This window comes from Pelecanus crispus, chromosome 10, assembly GCF_030463565.1.
Source record: "Pelecanus crispus isolate bPelCri1 chromosome 10, bPelCri1.pri, whole genome shotgun sequence".
Classification (NCBI taxonomy): Eukaryota; Metazoa; Chordata; class Aves; order Pelecaniformes; family Pelecanidae; genus Pelecanus; species Pelecanus crispus.
The window spans coordinates 29,738,308-29,765,117 of NC_134652.1; the positions used below are offsets into that span (position 1 = coordinate 29,738,308).

Here is a 26,810-nt window from a genome sequence, read left to right on the forward strand (position 1 = left end):
GTGTCTTATGGGGGTGGGCTGTGAAAACAGTCTACTTCTAAAGATCACTAAAGGCCAGATGTGAAGAGGGCATTAATATCTAAAATGATGTCTCCCACAGGAAGACAAGCAGTGTAGAAAGAGAACATTTTTACACAAATATTCTTTCATTCTGGATAGAGAGTCATAGCTAGTCAAGAAGGCTCTTGCATTTGGACTGCCAGGTGAGGAAACTGGCTTCTCGGGAAGCTTCATCACAGTGAGCAGGAAAGCAAGTGGAGAGGCTTGGAAATAAACTGGGCTGGAAAAAGAATGAGGGGGAGAGTTTTCCTGCAGTCCACCTTCCCCATTGTGGTTATTGTAAGGGGGCAGATGACTACATTTTGTGTAGTCAGTTTTTTTATTCCTTGCAGTGCATGTTTGGGGTCACTCTGCCTGGATCAGAGAGGTCATTTAATTGTTTTCTAATAGTTCTTCAAGAGTATTTCTTCAGAAAGGAGAAATATGATTCTGAAAGAATTTTTGTCAGATGCAGAAGATATTTCAGGTACTGGAATGGTGGTTAATGAATACACTTTATTGTCTGTATTATTTATTGCTCCATAGCACTTCTAGTCTGGTGAGGGTATATGGAAGTTGGACCTGCTGTCAAATTCTTTCATATCCTGCAAGGTGCTCAGCATAGACAGGTTGGGTGTTGTCAGCTCCTGATGAAGGAGCTTTAGCTCCCAATGAAGCCAACAGGCTAGGCCTGGTTTCGGCCAAATACCTCCTTGGCCCAAAAGATTCAAAGCTTGTATTTCTGGGAACACCATCCACCATTAGTCTTTTCTGATAAGTGGAACATCAGATGGTTTCTCAAGCATGCCTAGTATTTACTTGCATGACTGGTGTTCTCTATACCTTTGGGATCTGCAGCTAGGTAACCATCTCTCTCCTTCCATTCACTCCATTTCCAAATTGTTATCAAATCAAATGTTAATTAGTAATGGAAAGGAAGGGACTGGTGAAAACACTTGATTCTGCCACCCATGTGAGAGTTTGAAGACCAAATGTTCTGAGGCAGAGTATTTTTATCTTGGACAAGAAACTAATGGCAGACTTTATGATGTATCTTTCCACTTCTGTTGGATGTTGGCTTATGTCAGATAGAGTATTTCTTTATCTTCCTTATTTTCCCCTTTGCATTTCCATATTTTTTTTTATTTTGGGGTTGCTACAGCCCAGAGAAGAGAAGCTATGACAGAGGAAGTTGATCAGATTCATTGCTGTGATTAGATGATAACACTTCCACATGTGATTTAAAAAAAAAAAAAAAAATCCCACACAGTTCAATTCCACTTGAATATTTGGTTACCATTCTCAAAAATTTTTGGTGAATAATCTTCAGGGAATGGGTTGTTCATGAAGTATTTATTTAATCTCCCTACTCTTGCTATTTTTGTTGTGTGATCACTCATTGAACATTACCAGTAGTTGCCTGAAAATTTGTCTGTATACTGTCTCGTATCTTGCTTCTCCATCCTGAGCTACTTCTGCAGCTGAATGCAGTTCAGAAAGGGTGGTTCTAATCATGCTTAAATGCACATAATCCTTGATGAAGAGTTTTTTCTTTGCACTGTGATAGCTTCTGATCAGGATTTGATTTCTGTTCTGTGAAGTCAAGTAAAATAAAATAAGATGGATGAAAAATGGGTAGAACAGCAAAACTGCTTGCCCTGAAGCATTTGCAAAGGTGAGTCTTTTTCAATTAGTGCCAAAATGTGGAGGCACAGCTCTAATATAATTGAATAAAAGCAGAGAAACAATGGCTAAACCCCCCAGGCTCTCCCCTTTCTATATCTGACCAAGTAAAATAGAAGAAAGCAGCAGTAACAAAGTCTTTCTTACCCTAGTTTTTTTCTTGCCAAACTGTATTTCTTAAAAAATAAAAAAGTCACAGCATTTTATTTTAGGAGACAAAATCTGTACATAAGAGAGATCCTGAATTGCTGAGTAGCATGCATGTGAACTGAACTCTGTAAAGCCCAAACATGATGGGGTCTGAAATTCTGTTTCAGCTGAAGGCATCATTCAGGTATAATCTTTGGATTCATGCTTCTAGGGGATACACTGTCTCCTCTTGAATTTAATTTAGATCAGATGTATTTTCTAAATTTTCTAAATTAAGATGATAGTGTTTTGCATACATCAAAAGAATGTTACATTAATGGACGCATTAACACTAAGTTTTGGAATGAGTATCATGGAAGTCATAAGAGTTTGACAGATACCTATCTATAAAGCAGGTTTCTTGTGAGGAAATACAGATCTGCTTTTGCTCTTGATTCTTGTGTAAACATCGCACAGTGGGATGAGGCTCAGCCTGCAAATGTGATTTGTGTTTTGTTATCAGTCCGAGTGGCCACATCTTCATCCTCCTCAGAAGATGGCCCCCTTCCCACAAAGCGCCACAGCTCCCTGGAGGAGCTGGGCCCCTGCCCAGTGAAAGCTGGCTCCAGTATCCAGAAGGTTTGTTTTTTGGTTTTTGGTGTGTTGTGGGGTTTGGGGTTTTTTACATAATTAAGTGGCTGTTGGCCCTGGTGCTGAAATAATACTATTTTACTGATTTTGGTAAAATTCTTTTACATAGTGAAAAGCCACAATTTGCTTGAAGAGCAACATTGTAACTTTCTTCCATCACAAAGTGGAAAACAAATTAACAGCAGGACTTGCATAGTCTGCACGAACTGCTGAGAACTTACTCTTGTTTAATTAATATTAATTTACTCTTCATAAAGTGATAACAAGATTCTTGTGGCTTTTGTTACATCTGCTTTTAATTTTAGAGGCATTTTAATCAGTTTGCTTCATGACAATATTTGTCAACGCCAGGTAAATAGGACCTCTAATATGACCTACCCTGTTGAGAGTAGTTAACAGGCTAGACTGGGAAATAATATGCAAACTCGTTTCTCCTCTCCTATCAGAAGATATCAGTTCCCAAAGTGACATGGATATTGTTGGTGTAGGTGATACCTTTAACCATGACATCACTTTAAACCCCTGGGTAACAATTACACCCTTGGGAGCGTGTTGCTGCTGAAGGAAGGGAACTACTTGAGCTGAAAGTCTGAGACTTTCTCTATGCTGAATTTCCTTCTGCTCAAGGGAGCAAAGCTGATGGGTTCAATCAAGAATCCCTTACTTTTACCAGCTTGCAGTCAGGAGTGACTTTATCTCCTGGCCTTCTCCACCCCTTATCCTTGTCTGTTCCTCCTCCTTCCTTTCACTTGACACCTGTCCCTACCTTTGGAGGATGAGATAAGCAGAGAACTCCATCCCTGTAAAAGACGAGGAGCAGAATATGCCTGCACGAAGAGGGCCAGAGCAAGAATCAAACCTCTCCTGGGCAGGCAGGTGTGGGAGAGCTCCTTTGCTGCAGGTTGCTTTCTGGAGTGCTGTTGGTGGTGTTTTGTCACTGTAGTGAATATAATTGGAAGCAGGTTTATCTCTTTTTTTTTTTTCTTTTCTTTTCTTTTTTGAGTCATCATGCTGCAGCAAATTTTGCGTGATATGTATATTGACCCTGAGCTCCTGGCAGAGTTGAATGAAGAGCAGAAGCAGATCTTGTTCTACAAAATGAGAGAAGAGCAGCTGAGGCGCTGGAAGGAGAGGGAAGAAAAAGCACGAATGGAGGAGGCCGTGCTGAGAAAGACAGCGAGGCGCAAACAGAGTAAGATTTGTGATGACCTCTTGTACTTAAGAGCTGGGGATGGTGGGCGTGCAACTGGCTATGGTGTAGCATGCATCTGGAAGAGATTATAAGGAAGAGTGCCAGCTGCCCACATAGGCAGAAAGACAGTCTGGGTCAGCAAAAGCACCGTGTTTCTGCTCCTTGTCTCTCAAGGCTGATTCTTTCTCCAGGGGAACAGTTTAGTGTGGGAGTAAGTGGAATCATTTTGAAGTGCCTCTTTCAGTTAGGAGTCACTGCTCCTATTCTCTCAGTGGTAACAGATGTACTATGACCAAGTTTCCTCTCCTCTCCTAAGGCTTTTTTCTTCACCTACCATCCCCACCCTTCATCCTCAGTCAGGCAAAAGGCAGTCTTGCCTGTGCTGTTGAGGTTTCTTGACTCGGCATTAAATGTTTCCATGTGGCTGAAGTAGGAGATAAATTCATTAATTTGAGCTTGTTATGAAGGCCTGTTTGTGAATAAGATGTGACGTCAGAACAGCCATACCATCTGAGACTAAATTTCCAACTGTACTAGCAAACAATCTCCAAAAGATTATGTCTAGGGAATAGGATAATAGTGGGGCAACCATGTAGAAAGACTCAACAACCAGAATCAAAAAAGAAAAAAACAGAAATGTGTCTTCATGTAATATGTAGTTAAAATATGGAGCTCCTTCCATAGGCTGTTACGGATGCTAAATGTGTGTGTTAACTTAAAAAGCAAATAAGCAAAATCATGGAAGAAAACATCAAAAAAGAACTCCAAATGTCATTTCCAAGTGTCAGGTCTTGTGTCCAAGTGGTTTGGAATAAACAGAAATATTTATTTCCTTGCTCTCTTCTCTGTACAAGTGGCTTCCAACTCTTTCCCCATTCACAGGATGAAGTTGTTAGGCTGATGCAAGAGAGAAAACATTTTCATCTTGGAAGTGTGGTTGCCGTGATTCCTCACTCAACAAGGAAATGTCACAGAGAGGTGTCAAACACTCCTTTCTCTGTGAAATGCCAAAGATCATCTCCTATATTTAAATCTATTAGAAATTTTGAATATTCAAGTTCTAATAATTTTGGGTAGCTGATTTTGAGAAAGTGCTCTAATAGTGATGTGACTCTACAGTCAGTGTTTAAAGTGTTGCTCATTTTAACACATCCATGGTAGAAAGCTTTGCTTGGAGCACTTCAGATAGATTATTGGATTCAACTGTCAGACCTCTTAAAATGTTTAGAGCCTCTGAACCCTACAAAGTGCCCATTAGATAGTTAACAATTCAAAGACCGTTATTAAAGAAACATGTTTCAAAGCAAAACTAGTTTCCAAGACTCGCTTGAAGCAAAGGCCTTTATGAAATGACTCTAGAGTAAGTTACAATGGTAGCCTTAATATAAAGGGGGAATGTTCAGAACACCCTAATCAGCTGTAATAGTTTAAAAGTCCTCTTACAGATGGCCAGGTGGACGTTGGAAAGCCTCATTCTGTTTAATTTCTGTTTTCTTCATGTTAGTGTTCTTACTGTGAATGGCACCCTCTGAAGAGGGATGGCATCAAAATAGCTTCTCTCACACAGCACAAAAACCTCATTTGTTTTGATTGATTTGTAGCTGAGAAAAAATTAAAAATGCAGTTCAGCTCCACATACCAAAACAACACTATATCATTCACATAATCTGTATTATGCTTATTCTTTGAGGAAGACAGAGGGAGAAAAATCTAACTGCAAAAATATTTGTGATGATTTGTCACACAAATTGTTGACACTTAAATTTCCATATATAAATTATACATTAAACCTGCTTAAATTCCTACTACAGGAGACCATTTTCTGGGTAATTAATTTTCCAATTTGTAAAGAATAAGAGAAAGGAGAGCAGCAGAGTAACCTATAGATTATATTTGCTGTGACAAAAGTATTCACAAATACACATGGAGTTAAGTTTTACAATAGCCTATTTCCATTTTACCTTCTTAAATGGCCAGTTTAAGGTATTGCTTAGGTTTGACTTTGGCCCAGTGTTAGAAACTTTCTACTTCCTTCAGAACTGTACTAAAAAACTGATCTTACGGATTTTTTTTTTTGTAGAGAGGACTATTGGAATTAGATTTGCAAGTCAGGCATTTGGTTCCGCTGAAAATATATTTTGACTTCCATGAACTGATGTGGGGCTAGAGTTACAAAAGATAACTTCCATCTTTCAGGCATGCTGGTCATTAACTATACAGATACTTGTAGCTGATTTCTACTGTACAGTTCCATAATATGATGGTAAATGGTCTCATAGTGGAGCTAGTTTCTTGTTTAAAAAAAAAAAAAAAAGGTGAAAAAAGTCAACCATAAGTTATGGGTATAAGATAGGAATTACTGTCCAAAATTTTTGCCTATACGACTTAAAAGGTCAGAGTAGATGACCTTTCTTATCTTAATATGTGGGGGTTTTTTTCTCCTAAAAGACATATGGCATCAACATTTTTTGAACCTTGAAGCTGCTTAGTTTTCAGTTTCCATTGATGTGTAAGCGAATTTCCAAACATTCTCCCCCTGCTACACAGCATAGAATATGGAGTATTTTTATTCCTGTTTAAAATTAGTGGCTACCAGGAAGTTTAGAGCTACCACAATTACATGTTCTTTACTCCTTTGAAACTGAGGGATTTGACCAGTTTCATCTCCAAGGTTTTGTTTTTTACTCTACTGCATGGCACAGGTTTTATGTTTGTGCTATTTTGTTGAAGCCAAGAGTTACTCTGGCTTTGTAGAAAACTTTGTAGCCTGACATATAGTAGAAAACAGAGGTGAGACTTTAATATCTCTAATGTCGTGCCGAGTTTCTGAAATTTTCTAGTTGACAGAAAAATGTGTGTGTTGTTTGTGAATATGACACAACATTTGTGTAAAATGCTTATTTAGTAATTTAATTGGAATTATATTTATAGGACTGCCTTTCAAATCCTTCTGTTTTCCTTATAGTTTGGATAGCTACATATGAAAACTTTGCCCCACCTCTTCAGGATGGAATAGGGTGAGATAGAACAAAAGGAACTAATGACAATGGACGCTTGTCTAATTAAAAATGCTTCAAAAAGTGCTTGGGCTTGATCTGGAGTCCTGTACCCCAACTGGTACAATTCCCCATCAATTCAAGAGCTTACCTCCAATGGTATGTGTGAACCCAGCAGCATAGCAAAAGGGGTGGATTTTTCAAAACAGGGCAGTGATTGTGAATCCAACTTTTATTTTGTACAGTGACTTGAGGATGAAGGGTTCTTGTGCAAGGTTTAGATGTGTTGTCTTACAGAAACCACAAGTGCAGAGTTGGGGAGGAAAAAAGTGATATATGCAGGTCAGATTGGCCTTGTGCTAGAGTGAAAATCATCAGCACGTTTGGGGAATGCTCGTCAGTGTGATAATTTTTTAATTGTTTGGAAACTAACTAGCAAAAGCCCAAAATCTGCAGTGATTTTTATAGAAGTGCCTCTGAATGCAGATTGTCTGTGAATGTCCTATTCGGTACTATGAAATTTGCTCCTTAGAAAACAAAAACATGTCCAAACCATGAAATAAGATGTAAGTTCCTGAGAGTGTTTAACAAGCCAAATAGTGTAACAGTCTATGTGTAATTAGTCTTATTCTTCATTTCTAAAGAAAATAATATTAGTCACCTTCAGTAAATGCTAAGTTGTGCCTGCTTTTCAATTTAGATTGTTTGGTTTCATGTGTCTTGAGGAAAGGTTAAAATTGAAATGTGTATCAGAATGAGTCAATGTTAAAGAAATTATTTCACTTCAGGGTTGAATGAAATGTTTGCAGATTATTCAACAGTTTTAATTTCCTTCCCTTTTTAAAAACACAGATCGATGTCTAAAAGGGAGCAATATATAAATATCACTTCAGAATGAAATATTTCCTTTAGAAGATATTGAATAAACTGTTCCCATGATTTTTCTGTTTGTACCTAGCCTACATTTTTACCTTGCCTAAAAATATTAGTAAGAATTTGAGCATCACTTGGGTCCTCCCAAAACTATAGCGCTTAGTGAATTTATTCAGGGTAAAAAAAAGTATTTCGTAGCTTTAATTAAATCATGAGTTTTGGCTTGTACTGAAATAGCTTCACAAGTGAGTTGAATTCTTGGAGGTCTGTCTCCAGTTCATTTACAAATTACTTCTGGGCAGATCTTTCAGGTACATATTTTCATTGTAAGAAAACAGGTTGCCTTTTCTTATTGTGCTGAAATCACTAAGGGAAGTCTGAAAATTTCAAGATCCCTTTGGGATTTGCTGAGAGTCGATTGATGGGCAGCTTTGCAATGTGCAAAGAAACATTTAGTTGATTAGGCAGGAGCCCTTTAACCAGTATAGCTGAGTTGGGAGTAAGCAAAGGACCCTGCCAATTTAGATTTTGACTCTGAGGCAGTATCCAGAGCTGTCAGCATACCCAAAATGAGATCTCAGAAACTATTGAGCATTAGGTAGCTGAAGGACAGCCATGTGGGAGGGAAGACAATGCTCATCTGCTGCTGCTTATTCTGACATCTATTCATTGTGAACTGCAGCTCATGATGTTCAGACAGGAGCTATTTGTAAACAGTCTCATTTACCTGTCCGTAATAAGAGTAGCAGGGAGAAAATTAGGTAGGCTTATCACACAGCATGGTTAGAAAATAATTCCTTTATCTAAATGGCATTTGTGTTAGAAAATCATTAGAGAATAGATGAAGCTATTTGGAAGCAAGTATTTCAAGTATCACAAGCGGATTCTTGGAGGATACATCAGTGTCACATGTGAAGGCCGGTGAGTGGGTGTGCGTTTCAGTGTGTGTACGAAGGGTGAGTGGGTGTACATGCAGTGACATTTTTTCTATGTGTTTGAACTCAGAAATGTATTTCTCATTTATACTAAGGTCTCTGTACACCCTGGTAATGTTTAGCTAAGATTTTATCTCCTACAGAGACATGCTCCTGGCAGTGTTCATTGTCTCTCTGTATCGTTGGATATGAGCCTAACCAGAGACATCAGATTTGAGTATTTCTGAAATTTCTGGCTGTATGTGGTCTTGAATTCCGTAAAGCCCTGTGTTTTGTTTCCAATTCAGATCCAACTGAAAAAGTAGCAGGAGAACGGTAGCGAGAACATTACAATAATTTTTATTAGGGGACTGAGCTACCTAATTTGAAATTATTGGAAAAGTTTAAATGTAACGTTCACAACATGTATAGCAGCTTGTGATATGATGCAGTTTTGTTAGTCCTGTATACCTTGGGGCCAGAACTCAGCTGCTCAGAGCTCATGCTCGGTGTGGCTGTGTACTGAGGTATGGTTATACAGCAGCTTCTAAACTCTCTCTTCACTTCTCTGAACCGGGGGCTAGAAGGAGACCCCCAACCGCCATATGACCTAAATATGTACCAGATGGAACAAATCCAGAGGGACTTCTCTGCCCTCCTGGGATTAGCTGTAAGTCTGTGCTTTTTAGTCTCATATCCTGCTCTGCAGCTGACTTCTCTGTTTCGCAGAAAAGCGACAGCAGAATATCGCTGGCTACCTGGGCCTTATTACACTGGAGGTTTCTCTTGTACGCGTGTGATCCTCAGTGCTCCTGTTTGAAGTACCTGGCATTAGCTGCTTTCTGAGAGAGGCTACTGGGTTAATTCAGCCACTGGCAAGGAGATCATTCCTGTGTTTCTCTGTGGCATTGTGTTCCTCAGCCTGTCTGGACACAGTGGTGTTAGATGCGCTTTCTTGTACGTACTAGTGCTCTGGTAATGATATGAGGTGGTGACTGTCTGCAAGCTCATGAATACTTGATATGGAAAGAGAGCAGTACTGTGGCCAAAGGGAGAATGGGATTTGCCCAGGCTAATTCAGTGTTTCCTTGCTGATTTTGCCAGTTTTCAGCATAAATGACTAAAACAGTCAAGGACAGAGGCACCAGGTTTTGATAGCGGGATTTGGAAGACATGGGAAAACTGAGTGTGTTCAAGGCTGCAGCGGATTTAGCCAGACACTGATGGTGGTTCATTAACCTTCGAGTCCACTCGTGTGCCGCGGTACTAGGAAATCTCGCTGTAGTGGTGTAGTTCTCCCTGCTTTTGTGGTCCTGTGTGCCTGAGAAAAGGACTTGGTGCAAACCTGCCATGCTGCATTAAGTAGGGGAGTCTGGTGCAGAAAGTGATCTATAGTTCTCCGTTCATTCTGTGACAGAGAACCCTTATCCTTCTGCTTTGAGTTTCCAGCAGATCCTGAAGTAGCCCTGCGGACTTGGTTGTTTATTCTGCAGCAATGGGAAAACCTGGATGCCTTGTGATAGCCCTGTATGTAGCTTTTACTCTTTACGAGAGACAATTGGGGTCAGGAATCAGAAATTATAGTGCTATGTTCTTGACTTTATTTTTTTTATGAAGAAAAAAATCAGATGAATGATACTGATGTGAATGATTTTACAACCTTTGACTCTGATCTGATGTGTACCTACATTTTTTTACTGTTGACAGTGCAAAGGTTATTAAAATGGACAGACAAGAGACTACCTCTAGATTGTACATGGAGCTAGAACAGTGTCTTTAAGAATGAGTTCTGAATGTTGTTTCCCAGTTGAAAGTGGGCTAATTACAAAATTGTTATGTGTAACGGTGTTCCTTGGCCAGGAACAGGGCCAAGAGAATATCTGGGACATACTAGATAGAGACCACATAAATGATACTTTATTTCTATGGTGGTTTTTTCCTTCTTTTTTGGCTTACAATATGCAAACCTCTACATACATACCATGTGATAATGCAAACCCACTTACCTTTGAGTGTTATGTACAGTTATCTTTGCTACATTTGTTAATTACCATAGTCTTATTTGAGTAACCATTTCCTGGCTTGATGTTTGCTGCCTTGCAGTCACTCTTTATTTGATCCTGCAGGGGTATATTGCAGTGTAATTATTTCCATGGTAACGGGCTGTAATTCCATAAACAGAAGATTGAGTTTGTTATATGATCAGGAAGCAGCTGGAGAGCCGTGAAGGCTGATTTTTCAGCAATGCTGAGATCCTGCAACCCTTATTGATATATTAATGTAAATCAGCTGAATTTCTTTCTCCCTCTGGAAATCCTCCTTTAAATAGAAAGGCACACCATACAGTGTGGAAATTGGAGGGTGTGTGCACTGAAATTTTGGGGGGATGCGTCAGAATTTTTCCCCATTTTCTTGTTGTTGTTTTAAGAATTAAAGTGACAGTCTTTTGAAGGTGTTCTTGGAAGACAGGGGTTTGTGGTCTTGTGACTATTAGCAGGGGCAGACAACAGAATTCGTTATAGCAGATCTTCAGCTTGTTGTGGGATTATGTTACTTTCATCACTTTCACCATTACCACCTAATTATTCTATATGTATTTTAATAGATTTATGGTAGTTAATGTTTGGAAAAATACATTCTGTCCTTTGAACAGTCTCTCAGAAACATATACACAGTAATCTCCTAGGTTTTCTCCTTAGAGGGAAGTGAAATTATGTGTGTGTGTGTGTTTGTATAAAAAAAAAAATTAAATAAAATACTTGTACTGGGTAAACTCAAGGAACTGAGAACAGCCTAAAGATCACATTCTCACTTTCATCCTAATTGGTGTGCTTCTAACACATGTCCTACAGCTAATGAAACTCTGAATGGAACCTCATCTACGCTGTAGACTATCAGAATTCAAGCTTCTACTTTAAAGAAGCCATAGAAATCATTTGCTCAGAAAACCAAGGGTAAAGTCTCATGTAAAACACATTGAGCTTAGACCAAAGTATACGAGATATCTAAACTCCAAAAGTACAAAAAAACCCAACCCTACAAACACACCAAACTCCACAAGCTATGGTTTATCTCTGAATGACAAAAGTAGATCAGGCTGATCAGCTTGATGTCAGCAGTGAATGCTCATGCAGCCTATTTCAAATGCAGAATAGGTTGTAGGAGCCTTTTTCTAGTGCAGAGAGAGAAAAGAAAAGGAATATTTTCTAAAGAGAGAGTCAAAGGCTATTTGTAGGTCTACAAAGCTTTCCAGTGAGTGAGGAAGGAGAGTCAATTGCTACTGCAGAGATCTGTAGCTTCCAAGCAGGAGAACTATGGTGGGAAGCCCCACCTCAGAGAAACAAGACTGTTCATGGAAATTGCAGACTCTTTTGGGAAGGTTTAAGCAGACTTTGAATGCTATCCCATGTTTCTGAGATTATAAATCAGTGATCTTCTAATTTTCTGAATTTACACTTGACACAGCCTGTAATGTTCCCTATGATAGAAAGGCAATTGGGGTTGCTGGCACTCTCTGTCATTTTGCTGGACTAAGCAGGCAGACTGTGGCTAAGTGACAGCATAGCTGGGAGACTTGACACCAGATCAGGCCTCTAATTGTCCTTGGAGTAGTTCCCTTGTAAACACTGGAGATGGACCACAAATGGGAATTGTTCCCTGTTAAAGCAATGATGAACAAGCTTGGAGGAAGGAAGCTGACTCCAGCAATATTCCATTTCCTTTGATTACTGTTTTTAAAGCACTTTTAATTAGAAGTGTGTGGGAAAATGAACCTAGGTAGAACCCAAAACTGTCATCTAAAGAAAAAAAAACCCACTCAAACAAACAAAAACCCAAAACAACAACAAAAAACCCAAACCAAACAACTCAAAAAACCAAACCCCATAAAACCTCCAAACCCGATCTGTGGTTTGCTCCTCTGTCTCGATAAGCAGAGGCAGTATAAGGCCCAGTTCTCCTTTGTGTAATTCCATTTGTTTTAAGCCTTAGCCACAATGTGAAAGTCTGAGCTGATTAGAATTGAAGCCTGGTTTAGGCTGAGTGTTGCATGCAGCCAGGATCCCCCCTCCTGTGCACCTTCAGGTGCCTCCTCCTCTCTCTCCCAAGGTGGCTGGCAGTGTTTGTATTTTCTGGCAGCAATCAGCTGTGGCAGTAATGATATCCTGCCTACGCCAGGGACTTCCTAAGGGTAGCACAAAGGCCAAGAGCAACCTGTGGTGCCATATAGCACAACTTATGGTGGGACTCCAGCACTCTGTGTGTGTATGAGATTTAGCAGTGCTGCTGGTACAGACTAATAATTCTTATAGGTGAGAGCCCTGAGTTCACTACTGCTCTCTAGGGCATTGTTTTATATTTTCATTGCTGCTATAGAATTGACTGCATAAATACAAAGAAACAGAAAGCATGTTTTGGTATTATTTTTGATTGTGTGTGTTTATATGTGCAAATTTGTGTTGCTGTTGGTTCAGGCTGTAGGTCTCCAAGAAAGTTTTCACTGTGATCCCTTTGTGCTGCAAATGTGGAATACCTAATAGTGCATTTGTCTGGAGAAAGGAGCAATATCCAAAAAACCAATTGGCTGGTCTCAAAGCAGTATAGATGTAGGTTTAGGGGAACTCCATGGGAGATACTAATCCATGGAGGAGCTAAAGGTGAAAAGAACTGCAAGAAGTAATGTTGCCTTCTTGTGGTGCTACAGAGTTGTTTTAGAAAAAAAAAAACTGGTGGAATACTACAGCCAATAAATCATTAGTCTGAAGGATAGAGATGGAAAAGACTTGGTAAATTATTCAGTACATTTTCCTGATGAAGCAGTGTTTGTTTCTAAAACACTTTCATTTCTATTCTCCAATCCAGACTAATTTTGATGTCCACTACTTCCTAATGGTAATTATTTGCAGCCTGCCACAGTCTCTCCAGGAAAAGAAAGGTACTTCTGTGGTCAAGGCACAAGACTGGGACTCAAGAGATTTAATTTTTATTTCCTGACTCTGCATTAGGCTTTGTGACTGGGCACAGAAGCTTGCTTCTGAACAGGAAATGTGGTTTCCTTGACCCTTTCCCACCTAGAGTTCAAATTTGTTTAGTCAGGACCTGTCTCTTCCTTTTAGATTTAGTTGAATTTTTCTCTTTCTTTGTTTTTTCCTATTTCCCGTTTCATTTGGAAATAAAGCGTGTTAACAAAATACCTTATTTTGCAGAAAAATGTAATATTTGAGGGGCATCTTAAAGGAGAAATTATTTTATTATAATCAGCCCTCAATGGTGGTAATTCTCTGCTTGCAAAGCAGACAACACTAGTTTCCTAAAAATACTAAGGAAAATAATTTTCTGGGCTTTCAGCTCAGATCTTGCAATTGGTTCTACAGTTTAAAAGTGCAAGCCCAGTATTGTTAGCCTAGAAGAGCTGACACTGACCACTGTGAACTTGATTCTGCAGGCTGCAAAGACGTTTTGTATGGCAGGAATTCCATTTTCACAGTTGCCAGACGTTCTCCCTGAGCTGCTTATTTCTTTTCCTGCACACTAATTTTTTTAATGTTATTCTGTGCTAAGAAACTACTAAGTTTTATGATCAGATTGTACAGTAAAGCCCATCTCAAACTTTATAGGAGTGTAGGTTTAAGGGAAGACTTGTATGGGAGTAATTTCTTGAAGTAAAATAGAAAGGGTGGTAGGATGTGAGAAAGACCTTCTCTTGTTCTAAAGAAAAACCTGAATAAAGGCATACAACCCAGCCACCAAGCCAGGAAACACGAAATTGCTACTCTACCCTTAATTGGTTTAGTGGTGGACTTGGCAATGTTAGGTTAATGGTTGGACTGGATGATCTTAAAGGTCTTTTCCAACCTAAACGACTCTATGATTCTCTATGTCCTCAAACTGAATTGTTCTAAAATTGTGCATGTGGAGGTCTGTTTAATGCTGAAGCTTAAAATTTCCAGATTGTTTGATACTATCGTTCAACTTGAACTATGGATGTGTATACAGTAGTAGACTATACTGTAGTATACAGTAATTACTGGTGAACCAACAATATGTTATACTGATATTTTCAGAAGAGTTTATACATCTACTGTCTGTAGCTTTAGAAGAGAGCTCTATTGTTTTAAAAGGAAGAAAGAGTAATTTCTCATGTTTACAAATCAACTATTTGTTCTATGGGGCTGGGTAGTAATGGATAATTTGTGCCTCTGAGAAACATTAATAACTCTTTGGCACAGAAAACCTGGAGAGAAGCAAAGATAAAATTTGTCTGCTTGCCTGAAAAGAGGTTTTTGTTGTTGGGGTTTTTTTTTATTCTCTTTCCATCTGAATAACTCATGAGTAGAAGTAGTGAATGAAGTTGTCTCAGAACAGTAGAAGTATTTGGTATCTACCAGTTATGATACAAATAAACTAACATGAGGCATGTTGTTTGCAATATTTTCTTTAAAGTACTAAATAAAAGGGAACTACTAAGATATCCAGATTCCTCCCAGGAAAGAGGACATGGGCCACTTTTAAAACAAAATCTGCCATTGATTATGTGGGATCAATACGCCTGGGAAATCATTCCATACTTCTCAAGATACTTTACCATGAAATACAGTAGGTGAAAACCTTGCGGGCAAATACTGATGTGGCCAGTCAGTTCTCAGCAGATAGTGTTCAAATGCTGCATCCAAAAAATACGACATAAATGTTGGAACAGGAACACAGAAATGTACAGAATAGGAACCACAATAAAATACATTCACATTTATAACCTGAGATGTAATCTGATAGACTGTGAAAGAGCAAATGCTTTTGAAAGTTATTGAAGGAAAACATTATTAGCTTAAATTTCCAACCCCCCTTGAAATCAGTACCATTAGACCAACGCTGGGATTTTGTGTAAATCACATTTTCAAATTTGATATAGAATATTAGCTTTCATTGAGAGATCTGATATGTTTGCCTTCAGTTTGTATTGTCAGCACTTGCACGTGTGGGTTGGCACTGGCACTGCCTGCTGTCAACAGCCCCGCTTCATTCCCTCCTGCAGTTTTCTCTCTTCAGTCTGGGATGTCAAAACCACTTCATTGATTGTGCATCGGGAAACTTAATCTGGTTAGATGGATACTGTCCTCTTGCAGAACAACAGGTAGTTGAAGGTGAGAGTAGCTAAACTGATGCTGGTAGACAAAGATGTAGAAAGAGCAGAAGCAAAGACTGGCCATTCAAATAGGACCAGGTTTCTTTTAACTCCTAGGGGAACATCAGAGAAAAACTACCTAGGAAAATGGTGGACTGTCCATTTCTTCAAAATGAGACAGGATGCCTTTTAGAAGCTATGTTGCCATGCACAATTTACTAACCTCAATATTTGGGTAAGAGGGTGACATCTAGTAGACTGTAATATATAGGAAGTGAAATGAACTGCTGAGCCTTGATGGCCTTTTAGTCTGCGTTTGTTAAAATAAATCCTTTGTCCATCCTGGCAATGGTCTTTGTGGTGGGATCTCCTTTTGTGAAAAACAGTTGCAACAAATTTGCAAGAAATAAAACATAAAAATGGGTGCATAAGAGGTGTTTCTACCAATTCCTTATTATGAACCTCTAAAATGCATAAAATATCCGTGAGTTACACGTATAAAAGCAGAAGGAGAAGACCAAACCACACTAAGCCAGGTAGGTAGTGTATTTGACTAGGAAAATGTATTCAGGTGGGATCTAATCTAGTGCCCTCTGTAGTCAGCAAGAATCCTATAGCTGATTCTTGGACATGAAGGTTGACCAAACATAGTCTATTCTGTAAAGAACACGCAGGCTTTTTTGCTGTTCTTAAAAATCACTCTGTCAAGACAGTAGCTGCAGATTTTTGCATGGTGTCTTTCATGAAAACTGTACCAGAAACTTAATCCCTTTCAATTCCCTACCTGAACAGAAAAGCTTCTGTAGCGTTGAGTGGTGTGCTCTGAGTACATAGGCTTTCTGAAACTCCCCCTTCACACGGTGGGAGCAGGAAATTCCTGGGTTTTTTGCAGGGGTTCTGGTGAAGTCCCTTGACCCTCAACATTCTCTGTGTGCTGAAGCACTGCTAGTCACATGATGTCACTGCTGGTGGCTGTCACTCCATCTCTTTTTCCATTCTCTTAATTCATCCTTTGCTGAGTGAAGCAAGCAAATATAACAATTGAAAAGTCATCATAATACCTAAATTCTGGGAAATGCATGTCAGAATTAATAATTCCTTGTTTTTGTGGGACAGTGAGTCTTTAAAAATTCTGTCATCTGGAGTGTACAAACCCTTCCCCCCACAAGCGTGGTAGATTGGTCAAATCTGAAGATTTCATCCAATGTCTTAGTAATGTTTTATTTTGAATTGTAAATTGCAAGGTCAATGTTTCTAAATTGCAGATTTCCCATCTTTTCATCTATATTTGTGTAAGAATTTGAGCCAGTATTTATATTTTTGGTTTGTTTGTGGTGGCTGTTGCAGGTAATGGCAAACATGTGGAGTGGCTACGTGGGAAGGATGGTGAGGTCTGGGTCTGGGTTATGGGAGAAGCCCCAGGTGACAAGCCATACGAACAGATATCAGAGGAGCTAATAGCAGAGCGAGCCAGGCAACAGGCACAGAAGGAGGCAGAAGAACTATGGTGAGGATTTAAGAATCTGAATTCAGGGTCCACTTGGCATAATGGGAGACATGGCCTTGTAGAAAGGTGGCAGGTAATGGTGGGTAAAACTGGTAAGTACGTTTTGAGCACTTGCTTTCACTTGTTTCGGCAATTTTTCAGCACGTGAAAAATGTAATTTTATTTTTATTGAATACTGAAAAACAAAACCTCTCTTTCATAAAAAAAGTGAAGCAAACGTTTTTCTTTTGGGGAATTTTGCTAAACTATTGACCAGTTTGTAAATAAATAAAAATGAAACAATCTGGTTTTGAGATTATTAAATTAGAAATGTTTGTTGTATCACGCATCTATGCCCACAATGGGGATTTGGTACATAAAATCCTTTTGGAAATTGGTTTTATTTGCATATTGCTTATATTAATTTTTATTCCAGCAGTTCAGAAACTGATTACACAAAGTGCCATGCTGGTGTTTCCAGCAGGGCCTCTTCCAGCTTTGGGAGAGATTCAAAAGTGTTTTGATGCTTGATATTGTTGGGAAGTAGGCCACCTGCCTCCTGTGCTTCCTTTTGTAGTGCAGCGCTGAAAAGTGACAGTTTGAATATCAGATTATTCTATAATATTCCTTTTCAAATGAGATTTCCTTGCTTATAGTGATTGCATATTTAAGCAGGGCTTAAAAGCGTCAACCTGTGCTCTGTGTTCCTTTTACATTGTCAGTACTAATAAACAATCTAGTGTAAGAATTTTGCAGACATTTGCATTGATATTTGAGGGACAATATATTCCTAGTCATGCTTTGCTAGACTGACAGAAAAATCTATTTTTTCAGCCAGGGAAGGAAAAATATAGGGTGTGACTAAAAGACATCCAAGAAGTACTTTTCTAATTTAGAAGGTGCTCTTTTAATTAGTCATTTATCAAAAATTGAAAATGACTGCTTTCTGGATAGCTTCCTCAAATCTGGTAGGTCTCTTGTTAAATATTTTTTTAATTCTTTCCTTGTATATTTCCATGAAGTCTGACACTAATTATTTGTTGCAAGTATTGATCCTCAATTTAAAAAAATAATCAGTGTCTGACGTTATTTTTATTTTCAAATTCTTTTCTGAAGGAGACAAAAGGAGGCTGAAATTACAAAGAAATTCCGGGATGCCATGGCTCAAGAAAAAGCCAGAATAGTGGCAGAAAAATGGAAAATAGAAATGGAAGATCGGAAAGCTGCCAAATTGGAGGAGGAAAAAATTCAGGAGGAACTGAAGGTTTGCATAGAATAATTTAGCTTTTTTAATAGTGTTTTTATATAGATTCAAAGTTCTTGTCACCTTCAGTGCATGTTTATTAATAAGCTTTAAAACCCAGAGTTGTAATTTTTCATCCTGGAATACACAAATAACTACATGGTGTTCATTAGAACAGCTGGGTGAGTGATGCGAAGAAATTACATATCTCATTCAAAAGTGTCAGGACAATCAAACTGGTTATTCAGCTCACACATTAACAGAATTGTTCAGTCAGCTGTGCTGAGTGAATCATACTGGGGGAAAAATGTACAATTGTGAAGTGTCTCGTTTTAAGTTAGTTTGCTTGAACATATTCTGTGTATTTTGGATGAGTTGTTCACGTTTAACTTGAAGATTCTGTCACTGCTTTCTTTAAGATAGTAAGGGGTGGATCCTTCTACTCAATATATGGGGAAAAGTCTAGTTGGCTTTGCTGGGAGAGGTTCATTTGCCTGATTTTTTACTTCATCGTGATTTTTCTATGAGCTCAGTTATAGTATTTTAATGTTTGTTTGAAATTATTTTTTTTCACATTCTCGTCTTGAAAATAACAGTTTGAAAACTAAACAGGAAAAGGAGTCTTCTGTCTACCCTTTTCATATTACTTTATAAAGATAAAAACTTGTTTAAAAATGAGAAGACAAAATATAATTGGTTTAGTGTGCAGAGAAATCATCAGTTTTCTGAGTCTGGGATGTGCACTGGGGGACTGCACAAGATTGGTGAAACTGGGTTTCCATGGAGAAAGCCTGTAACAAAATATGACTCCTAGGAGATCTGCATCCAGGAACTTCCATCTACATGCCTCTCCCCTGTTGACAGCTTGCTATGTCATTTCTCCGTTCCTGGGATGGTGATTAAAGGGTGGAAAGTGTGGGTATTGACTCCCCCCTTGTCCCTCTGTGATGGGAGGAATGCTGAAAAATTCAGTGTTAAATTTATGTGGTTTGATTACAAACTAGAGTCAGCAAGTTACTTGTCATTCTATAAACTGTGGGACTGGGATTTGAGAGTGGTTATGTAGCACAAAGCAAGGGTGGCTCCTGTAGCCTCCTCTGCACAAAGTTGCTGATTTACCTTTGCACAATTAATTTGAATTCATAGGAGAGAACACGGCCTTTGAAATTTGATGTCAATGAGTAATGAAACTACACCTTTCAAGTGCCTTTATTAATGTATGAATAATGAGCAGAGCAACTAATTAAACGCATTTTGCTCTGCTTTCCGGGAAGCAACACTGTCTTGAACAAAGACGGATACAGGCCTGTTCGCTTACATCTCTGTGGTTGATTCGCAGTGCATTTGATGGGGTAAATGTCCACAAGCTCACTGTTGTTATTCTGTTTCAAAGAGACTTTTTCAGAAAGCAGAATGAGCAACTTGTGAGACTGTTAGTGGCCAGCAGTCATAGTTTTCTATTAAGAAAAACTAGTCTTTCAGTTGCTGATACAATTTAAAAGGAACGGCACCAAATTCTGCTCATTTTCATATTGATGGAAAGGTAACGTCGCAATGATCTCTGTTCCCACTGTTTCTCAGGAAGTGAGGAGGTATCCTCCACCCAGCTGTGTGCCTGGTAGAAGCAAGAATTACGCTGCTGTAAGTGGGATGAGAATTTGGTTCAGTTTCTACTTTGAATTTCAAATACTAACCTTTGGCCAGGATTTCTTTAGCCCTATTCATAAAGTTGACAACATCTTTATTTTATCAAAGAAACAGAAACCTTTTTTCCCCCTATGGTTTCTTTTAAATCAAGCATTTGAAGAGAATGTTTGCAAAAACTTATATAAATGGATGACAATTTTTAAGACAAGACCCAGCAGAAATGAACTCTTTGGCTTCAAAAATGAGTTTGGAAACAAGATATTATGCAGCAATTATTTTTTAAACGCCCCTCTATTGAGTGTGCTCCTGGCATTTGCCGTATTAATACAACAACATAGTCTAATTAGACTTTCAGCTCTGGGTCTTCAATTAGGTCTATGCTTTGAGATCTGTTAGGAGGGACTTGGACTAACATAGGGTTCCACCAGTAGAGATCCAAATGCAGGACTGATCCCTGGTACTATAACACCACGCCTTCACTACTCAGAAAAGCAGCTGATCTGTTACTTGGTCTTGAAAGAGCAAATTTCATACACAGTGCTGTAGAACTACTGCAAAACAGTAAAGGCATTTCAAAGACAAGTGAATCTCAGCCTAATATGGGGGATTTGTTTAACTTCTCTGTCCACTGGCTTATTTAAGCTCACTTGGCTTGCTTTCTCCTTCCCATCATATTCTTTTTATATCTACTATTGTGCAGTGGAAGTAGTACATGAAATATTTACAAGCTGAATGAGTGGAAAGGTATCTAGACAGGCAAACAGGAAAGTTATGTTTCTGGCACCTACCTCCAACTGCAAAAAGTGAATAGAACTAAGGTGTTGGGAAAAAGATGAATTAATGAATCTATTCATGTATGACTGCAGTCATTGAAATCATGAAGAAATGTACCTTTCATGAATGATTCAGGGTATGGAATGAGGTGCAGATCAGTCAGCAAGCCCACTTTAGAAGGTTTAAAATATTTAATGCATTGGTAGTCATCCTTCTGTGATGATGACCAGACTGCGTTTAAAGCAGTCTCCAAACTGGGGTATGAAAAGTTCAGTCTCTGCTAATGCTTCATCCTCTTGAAGCATTTTGACTTGGAAGATTGAAAGGCTGTCCTTTCTGCTGATGTGTTTAATTTCTAACCGTATTGTATTGCAAACACTCCCTCTTTAAAAAGCTTGTATTCCTCTTGACCTATCATGGGACTTTAGGGCTGTCTGCACTAGAAAAACGATATCGCGCATATCAAAGTGAATGATGATCCCTGTTTCCTTTTCCAACACTATTAGAAAAGCATTGCTTTCCTTGGTGTTTCTTAAGCAGAAATGCTTTTAATTTATGAAGCTAGAATATAAATGTTGACTGCTCTATTTTTGCAGTTTAAAGACAGCTAGTCTTTTATGCACCTCTTGCAAAGGACAAATAAGAGAGCCAATTACTGTCATTAATCTTTTTGCTAATTCACAAAGGCTATGAGATCATAGGCATAATTTCCTGCTGTTATCCGTTGCTGTCATTAAGAGTCTTGAACAGTGTGCAGAGCTAGGGCAAATTAAAAGTATGAGCCTCAGCCAGCCAGGGGAGGGTGGTATCCTTCAGCTACATTTAGAAATAACAGCTTGTTCTTCGTGTGGTCTACATAAAGCAAGAGGATATTAATAGTAAAGTACTATCTGTATGACAACATCAGATACTCGCCAAATTTAATCATATAAGCACAGCTGACAGTAAAGCTAGATTGCTGCTTAAAAATTCCTTGGGAGATGAAATGTGTGTTAACCAAAAGCTGTATATAAACTTTTATGGGCATTGTTTTCTTCATGCATCAAAAAATATTTAGTAGGAGTTATAACGAGAGTGGCACTTAAGGAGGAATAATCCTTATTCTCTTGATGGGCAACAAGAGAGTAACAGTGCATTATAATTTCCTTCCACTTTTTTTTTTTTATGCAAGTTCATGACCTTTAATTCCAGTTGGGATTGTGGTGAGTGAAGTGAGCTTTTTTAAGGTGTGGATCCAAGAGTTTCTATGTCCTGGCTGTCTCCATTCTCATCAAAGATGACAGGTTTAGAATAAACCTTCAGAGAAGGAACAGAATAATTAGTGCTTCAGTTCGGGAAATCTCTAATAAGGACAGCTTATGCTCAATAGAAAGAACACACTTCAGTCCTGTTGACTTAGATGGGCTTTCCACACATGTCTGAGTGCTTTACTGTGGCCAAAAGTACTGTGGACCTGATTTTTCAGATTCTGCCAGGTGTAGAGTTTAGGAATACAGTAAAATGTCACCATCACCACTTACAGTACTGTGAGCTTCTTATGATACAGCAGTGAGCATTCTGTCCTGATCTGAAAAAGAACTCTTGTCTCCAAGTACACATCAAGCACTTGAGCGAGCCTGTTATCTTTCAGTGCAAATAAGCTCTAAGTTCAGCTCTGTGCTTTGCTGTGCCAAGAAAACACTGAACTCTTTCCCAAGGACAGTGTACTTAGAGTCCAGGAATATGACAACAGCTTCTTGCTGGGGTTTGGCACCCAGCTCATTCTGAAAATGAGTCTCAGTCGGGTCCATTCAATCGCAATTGCAATAATTCAGTAATACTTTATTTTTTTTTCTTTTGTGTGACCACAGTTCAAAAATTCTTTTTTTCTATGCAGTTGTCTCTGTAACAATGTTGGAAGCGAGGCAGCTGTTGGTTTCTGCTTGGAATCAGGTCTTTAGGACTTTTCTATCCTACTTGTGAGAAATTGTGATATTAACTTCAAAGAAAAATATTTTCCCCGGCGACATTGGTAATGATTGCACTGCTGAAGCCACTGTCTTTATTCTGGATTGCTAGTAAAAACTAGCAAAGCTCTGATATTTTCCATGGATAAATGGGAAAATGTGAGCCACTTAATGAGGATAGTTTGCCTGTCAGGAATTCAAGCTGTGAAGAGTCCCTAGGATCCAGAGACAAACTCTTAGTAGATTGTCACTGGATCTATGGCAAATTACCCAAGTAGAGTCTGCTCCAGCACATGCAATAAATCTCCTATCTCTCCCAATCAGGAATAGTCCTCAGCTGTGTTTTCTGTCTCATGTAAAAGAGGGTCTTTCTGAACCAGAGTACGTTGTTACTTCCCTATAATGAACCATGTGTGAATAGCATATCCTGGGGCACATCCGTGACTGAAATGTAACTTGTACATAAAGTATGACTGCATTTCATATATTTGTCTCTGCAAAAACAGGCACAGACCAGTGAAGTGATGCAAAGCCTGTGTTCCTTTTGTGACACTGGTAGTAGAGTAGAAAATAATATCTCTGCAAACACTTTCTTTTCTGAGGCAAGTGAGAGAATTTTCTCAGAAAAAGGTTGGGAAAGGTTGGACACATTTCTGCTGATACTCACTCACAGCTCTGTTGGAAACTGGCAGGTGGGTTTATGGAGAACGCTGATCTCTGAATTCAGCCTGCTGTGTCAGCCTTGCTTGAAAACAGGCTGTCCTGGAGCTGGGGGCCCTGGGATTTCCAGATTCCCTTCTTCAGAGCAGGGAGTCTAAGGGCTCAGATCTGAAGACGAGCTGTGCTCTCAGCTCTGTGGCAGGTAGCCTGAATATCTGCTCTGGCTCAGGGGTGATTGCTGAGGGGTCTCAGGAGATTCACAGCAGCTGTAATGCAGCTGACTAGCTGCAGCAATCAGGGCTGCCAAAGATGCTTCCTGCCAGCCTGAAGAGTCGAGGGAATCCCAGGCATCCTTTGCTTTGGAGAGGACTGTTGTAACAAATGTGTCTTGTAGGTTTTGCCCTGAGCAGGGTGGCAGTCATTCTGCTGCCCTGCGTCCTGTAAGACTCCCCAGAGAAACCCCGAGAGTCGTGGCAGCCAGAAGCTCAATTTTCCATTGGGAAAAAAATCAACTGCTGCCTTTTGGCTTTTCCTCAGTGCATTTTTTAAAATCTTTCTGCAGCAAAAACTAAATGCTGACCTAATCTCCTCTCAGCTGCACTGGACCGAAACATTAGAAGCTAGCCATGGCTAATATTAAATATTATTTAGAGCTGGCTGCAGTAGAGCTATCAAACATTGCGAGGCACACATTTATAGTAACAAGTTTGTGGTCAATGCTCAACTGCCAGAGGCTAGATAAGATCATTTAACATGTTCAAATTCTCCAGTAGAGTCAAAGCTGGAGAGGATTACTGCTGCCTATTGAATTGCCAGCGTGATTTGTTGCAGCAGGTTGGTTATTTCTTGGCAATTTGCAACTACATACTGAATTGTCACCTTCCTAATTATTCTGGAAGGGTCATGGCGCACAGTAGTCTCTCTCAACTGTCAGGCAGAAGGTGATGTTTGTAGATTATTATAGCTCTTCACTCTCAGCTCAGGGTTCACGGGGAGAACTAGATAAACTGGTTGCTGTATTCTTCCAGTGGAGTAAATGTGAAAAGTTCAATTGTTGTTCACTTCAGATACAAACATACACTTTTTGCTCATATTTGACAAAAGGATGGCTTTTCTTTTTTGTGTCACACTAACAAGGGTTGTTTCTCCTTACCCACACCTTTAAGGAGTTGTAGAATATACTTGCACATGCATCCATGTGCTAATTTGAATAAATAGAATTTAAAATTTTTCTTCCTTTAAAAAGGAAAATGATATGAAAAAGTTTTGTGAATTCAGAATCAAGTGCCAGCATTAAGTTTGTTGTTGTTGTCTTTTCATTGACTTGAATCTCCTTCTCACTAAAAACAAACAAAAAAAAAGCTAGAATTTTCTCAGTAGGCATTACTGCTTTCCATTAAGAACTCAAACTCTACCTGAATTCTAGGTTTTTTGTTTGGTGGTTTTTTTTTGACATGTTCGTCTTTTTACTACAAATGCTTCAACAATAGCTACATTAAAAGAAAACCAAACTTGTGACAAAGCTTTTTTGTGATTCAGGGAAACTTCTGAGAGATTGATTTCTGTTCCCCCATTCCTCCCCCCTCATTGTTTACCTTGTGGTTTGAGATGATGGATAGAAAACATTTTGATAACTCAGTGTCTGTCCATCTTCCTGAAAAGATAGCCTAGGTGTATTGGATTTTTCTTTAGGTAGTGAAGCAAAGTGAAAAAATATTCTCATAAGAATAAAGAATAGCTGATTGCGCACTTTTCCCAAGAAGGGAATAGAGCCATTTACTAGCAACTGAAATACGGAATCCCTAATTCTAAGGGCTATTTTAAAAGATTTTTTTTTTTTTGTTATTCTGAAGAAGCTGTTGGGCTTTGAAATCAGTGCTTCCTAAAAGCATTGACTTTTCAAAAATAAGGACCTGTCCACTCATCTAATCTTTTTAGGACTCGGGAGATAACAATGGGACGACAATGTTAGAAATAACCAGGGATACTAGCTTTAAAATTGACTGAAGAACAATACTAGGCTTTTCTTTCTCTGAAATGATGAGAGCAGCCTAATGTATTGTTCATCATGTGTGTTATGGAACTATTATTCACTACATAGGTACATCACTATTAATGCCCAATATTTCAGGTCTTTTGATTCGTTGCATTATCGAGAAGACGGATCCTCTGCTGGTGTAAACTGGTGGAGCTCAGCTGTGCTGAATGGAGAAATGTTGATTTATGTTACTTAGGGAAATGGAAAAGCAGTTGAATTCTTTCAAAGGGTGGAGATTTGCATTTGTTCCCGCTTCCCACTCTGAAGATGGTGTTGCTTGTCACTGCTAAATTGCTTACTGTTCAGTCTTTTTGTCATTCTTTCTTAAACATGCTGTTGTGTGATCCCTGACCAGAACAATCAAACAGTCCTGATTCCTTCTGCTGCTTCTGGCCCTCACTGAGCTTCTAGAGGTTGCAAGCAGCAATATTGTTTGCTTCGGAAAGCTATCTTCTGAAAAGAATTGGAGTTGTCTTCCTTTAATTCCAGATTTCTGGTTAACAACAGATAACTTCTGCAGAGCTAGCGGGAACTAGGGCAGGGAGAGGAGAAAAAAAAAAGCCTTTCCTCCCCGTGGTGGACAGAAGGATTTTTCTGTTTTCCAGGCAGGCATTCCAGACACCTGTTTCACCATTGGGAAAACATGTATGAGTCCCCCTTAGGGGCTTTAAACAACAACATTGTTTGGACATTCATATTACTACATTTGGGTTGCTTTTGGTATTTGTGCCCTGGCAGGTGTTCAGGTAGGACAGACAACTTTTGAATGAGTGCTTTTCCAATGCCTTATAAAATACAAACTATTTGCTGTAGGGAAGTGATAATCAATTAATATATACTTTTACTGAATTCATATAGCTTTTGTATAGTTCAGCCCCTTTCAGCCTAAAAAGAGGCTGAATTATAGCAAACATTTATACATAGTGTGAACATTCAAGTAGCATTTTCAAACACTGAACAGGATAAGTGTTAAAAAAAAAAAAAAGTATGCAAGTTACTTAAAAAAAAGTATGCAAGTTACTTTTTGCAGGATTATGAGCAACATCATGAAAGCTCAGTTTTGCATCTCCTGAACCCGCAAACTAAGTCTTGAGAGTAACAGAAGTGAGATTGTGGCCCCATTTTTTTAAATCTCTCCACTCATATTTGTCGTACTTATTAAAATAGACCATGGTTTGTTTTGGTCATGCTGTGAATCCTGCTGTGATGAAAGTTTTTTTCCCAACTTAGAAAATAGGCCCTTTCAGAAAGTTCACAGTGTACAAATATTACATAATAAAAAGGAAGCTAAATATGTCTGATTCCTCTTCGAGAGCAGGAGCAATCCCATCTGAACATAATTTTCAGACTTTACATGATACCATCTCTTAAGGAAAAAAAAAAAAAAAATTACCATTCCAAAGTCTGTAGCTAAGAAAC

At 38.9% G+C, this 26,810-nt stretch overlaps 1 protein-coding gene across 1 annotated transcript in view; it reads left to right on the forward strand.

Annotated features, from left to right (window-relative positions):
• Window positions 1-3,510: 3,510 nt before the first annotated feature.
• Window positions 3,511-26,810, forward strand: part of SH2D4B (SH2 domain containing 4B) — a 67,390-nt gene continuing 44,090 nt past the window's right edge. The window contains exons 1-3 of the mRNA XM_075718036.1: window positions 3,511-3,694; window positions 16,945-17,104; window positions 18,200-18,347. Coding sequence (XP_075574151.1) covers window positions 3,511-3,694; window positions 16,945-17,104; window positions 18,200-18,347 — 492 coding nt within the window. The remainder of the gene's footprint in view (window positions 3,695-16,944; window positions 17,105-18,199; window positions 18,348-26,810) is intronic.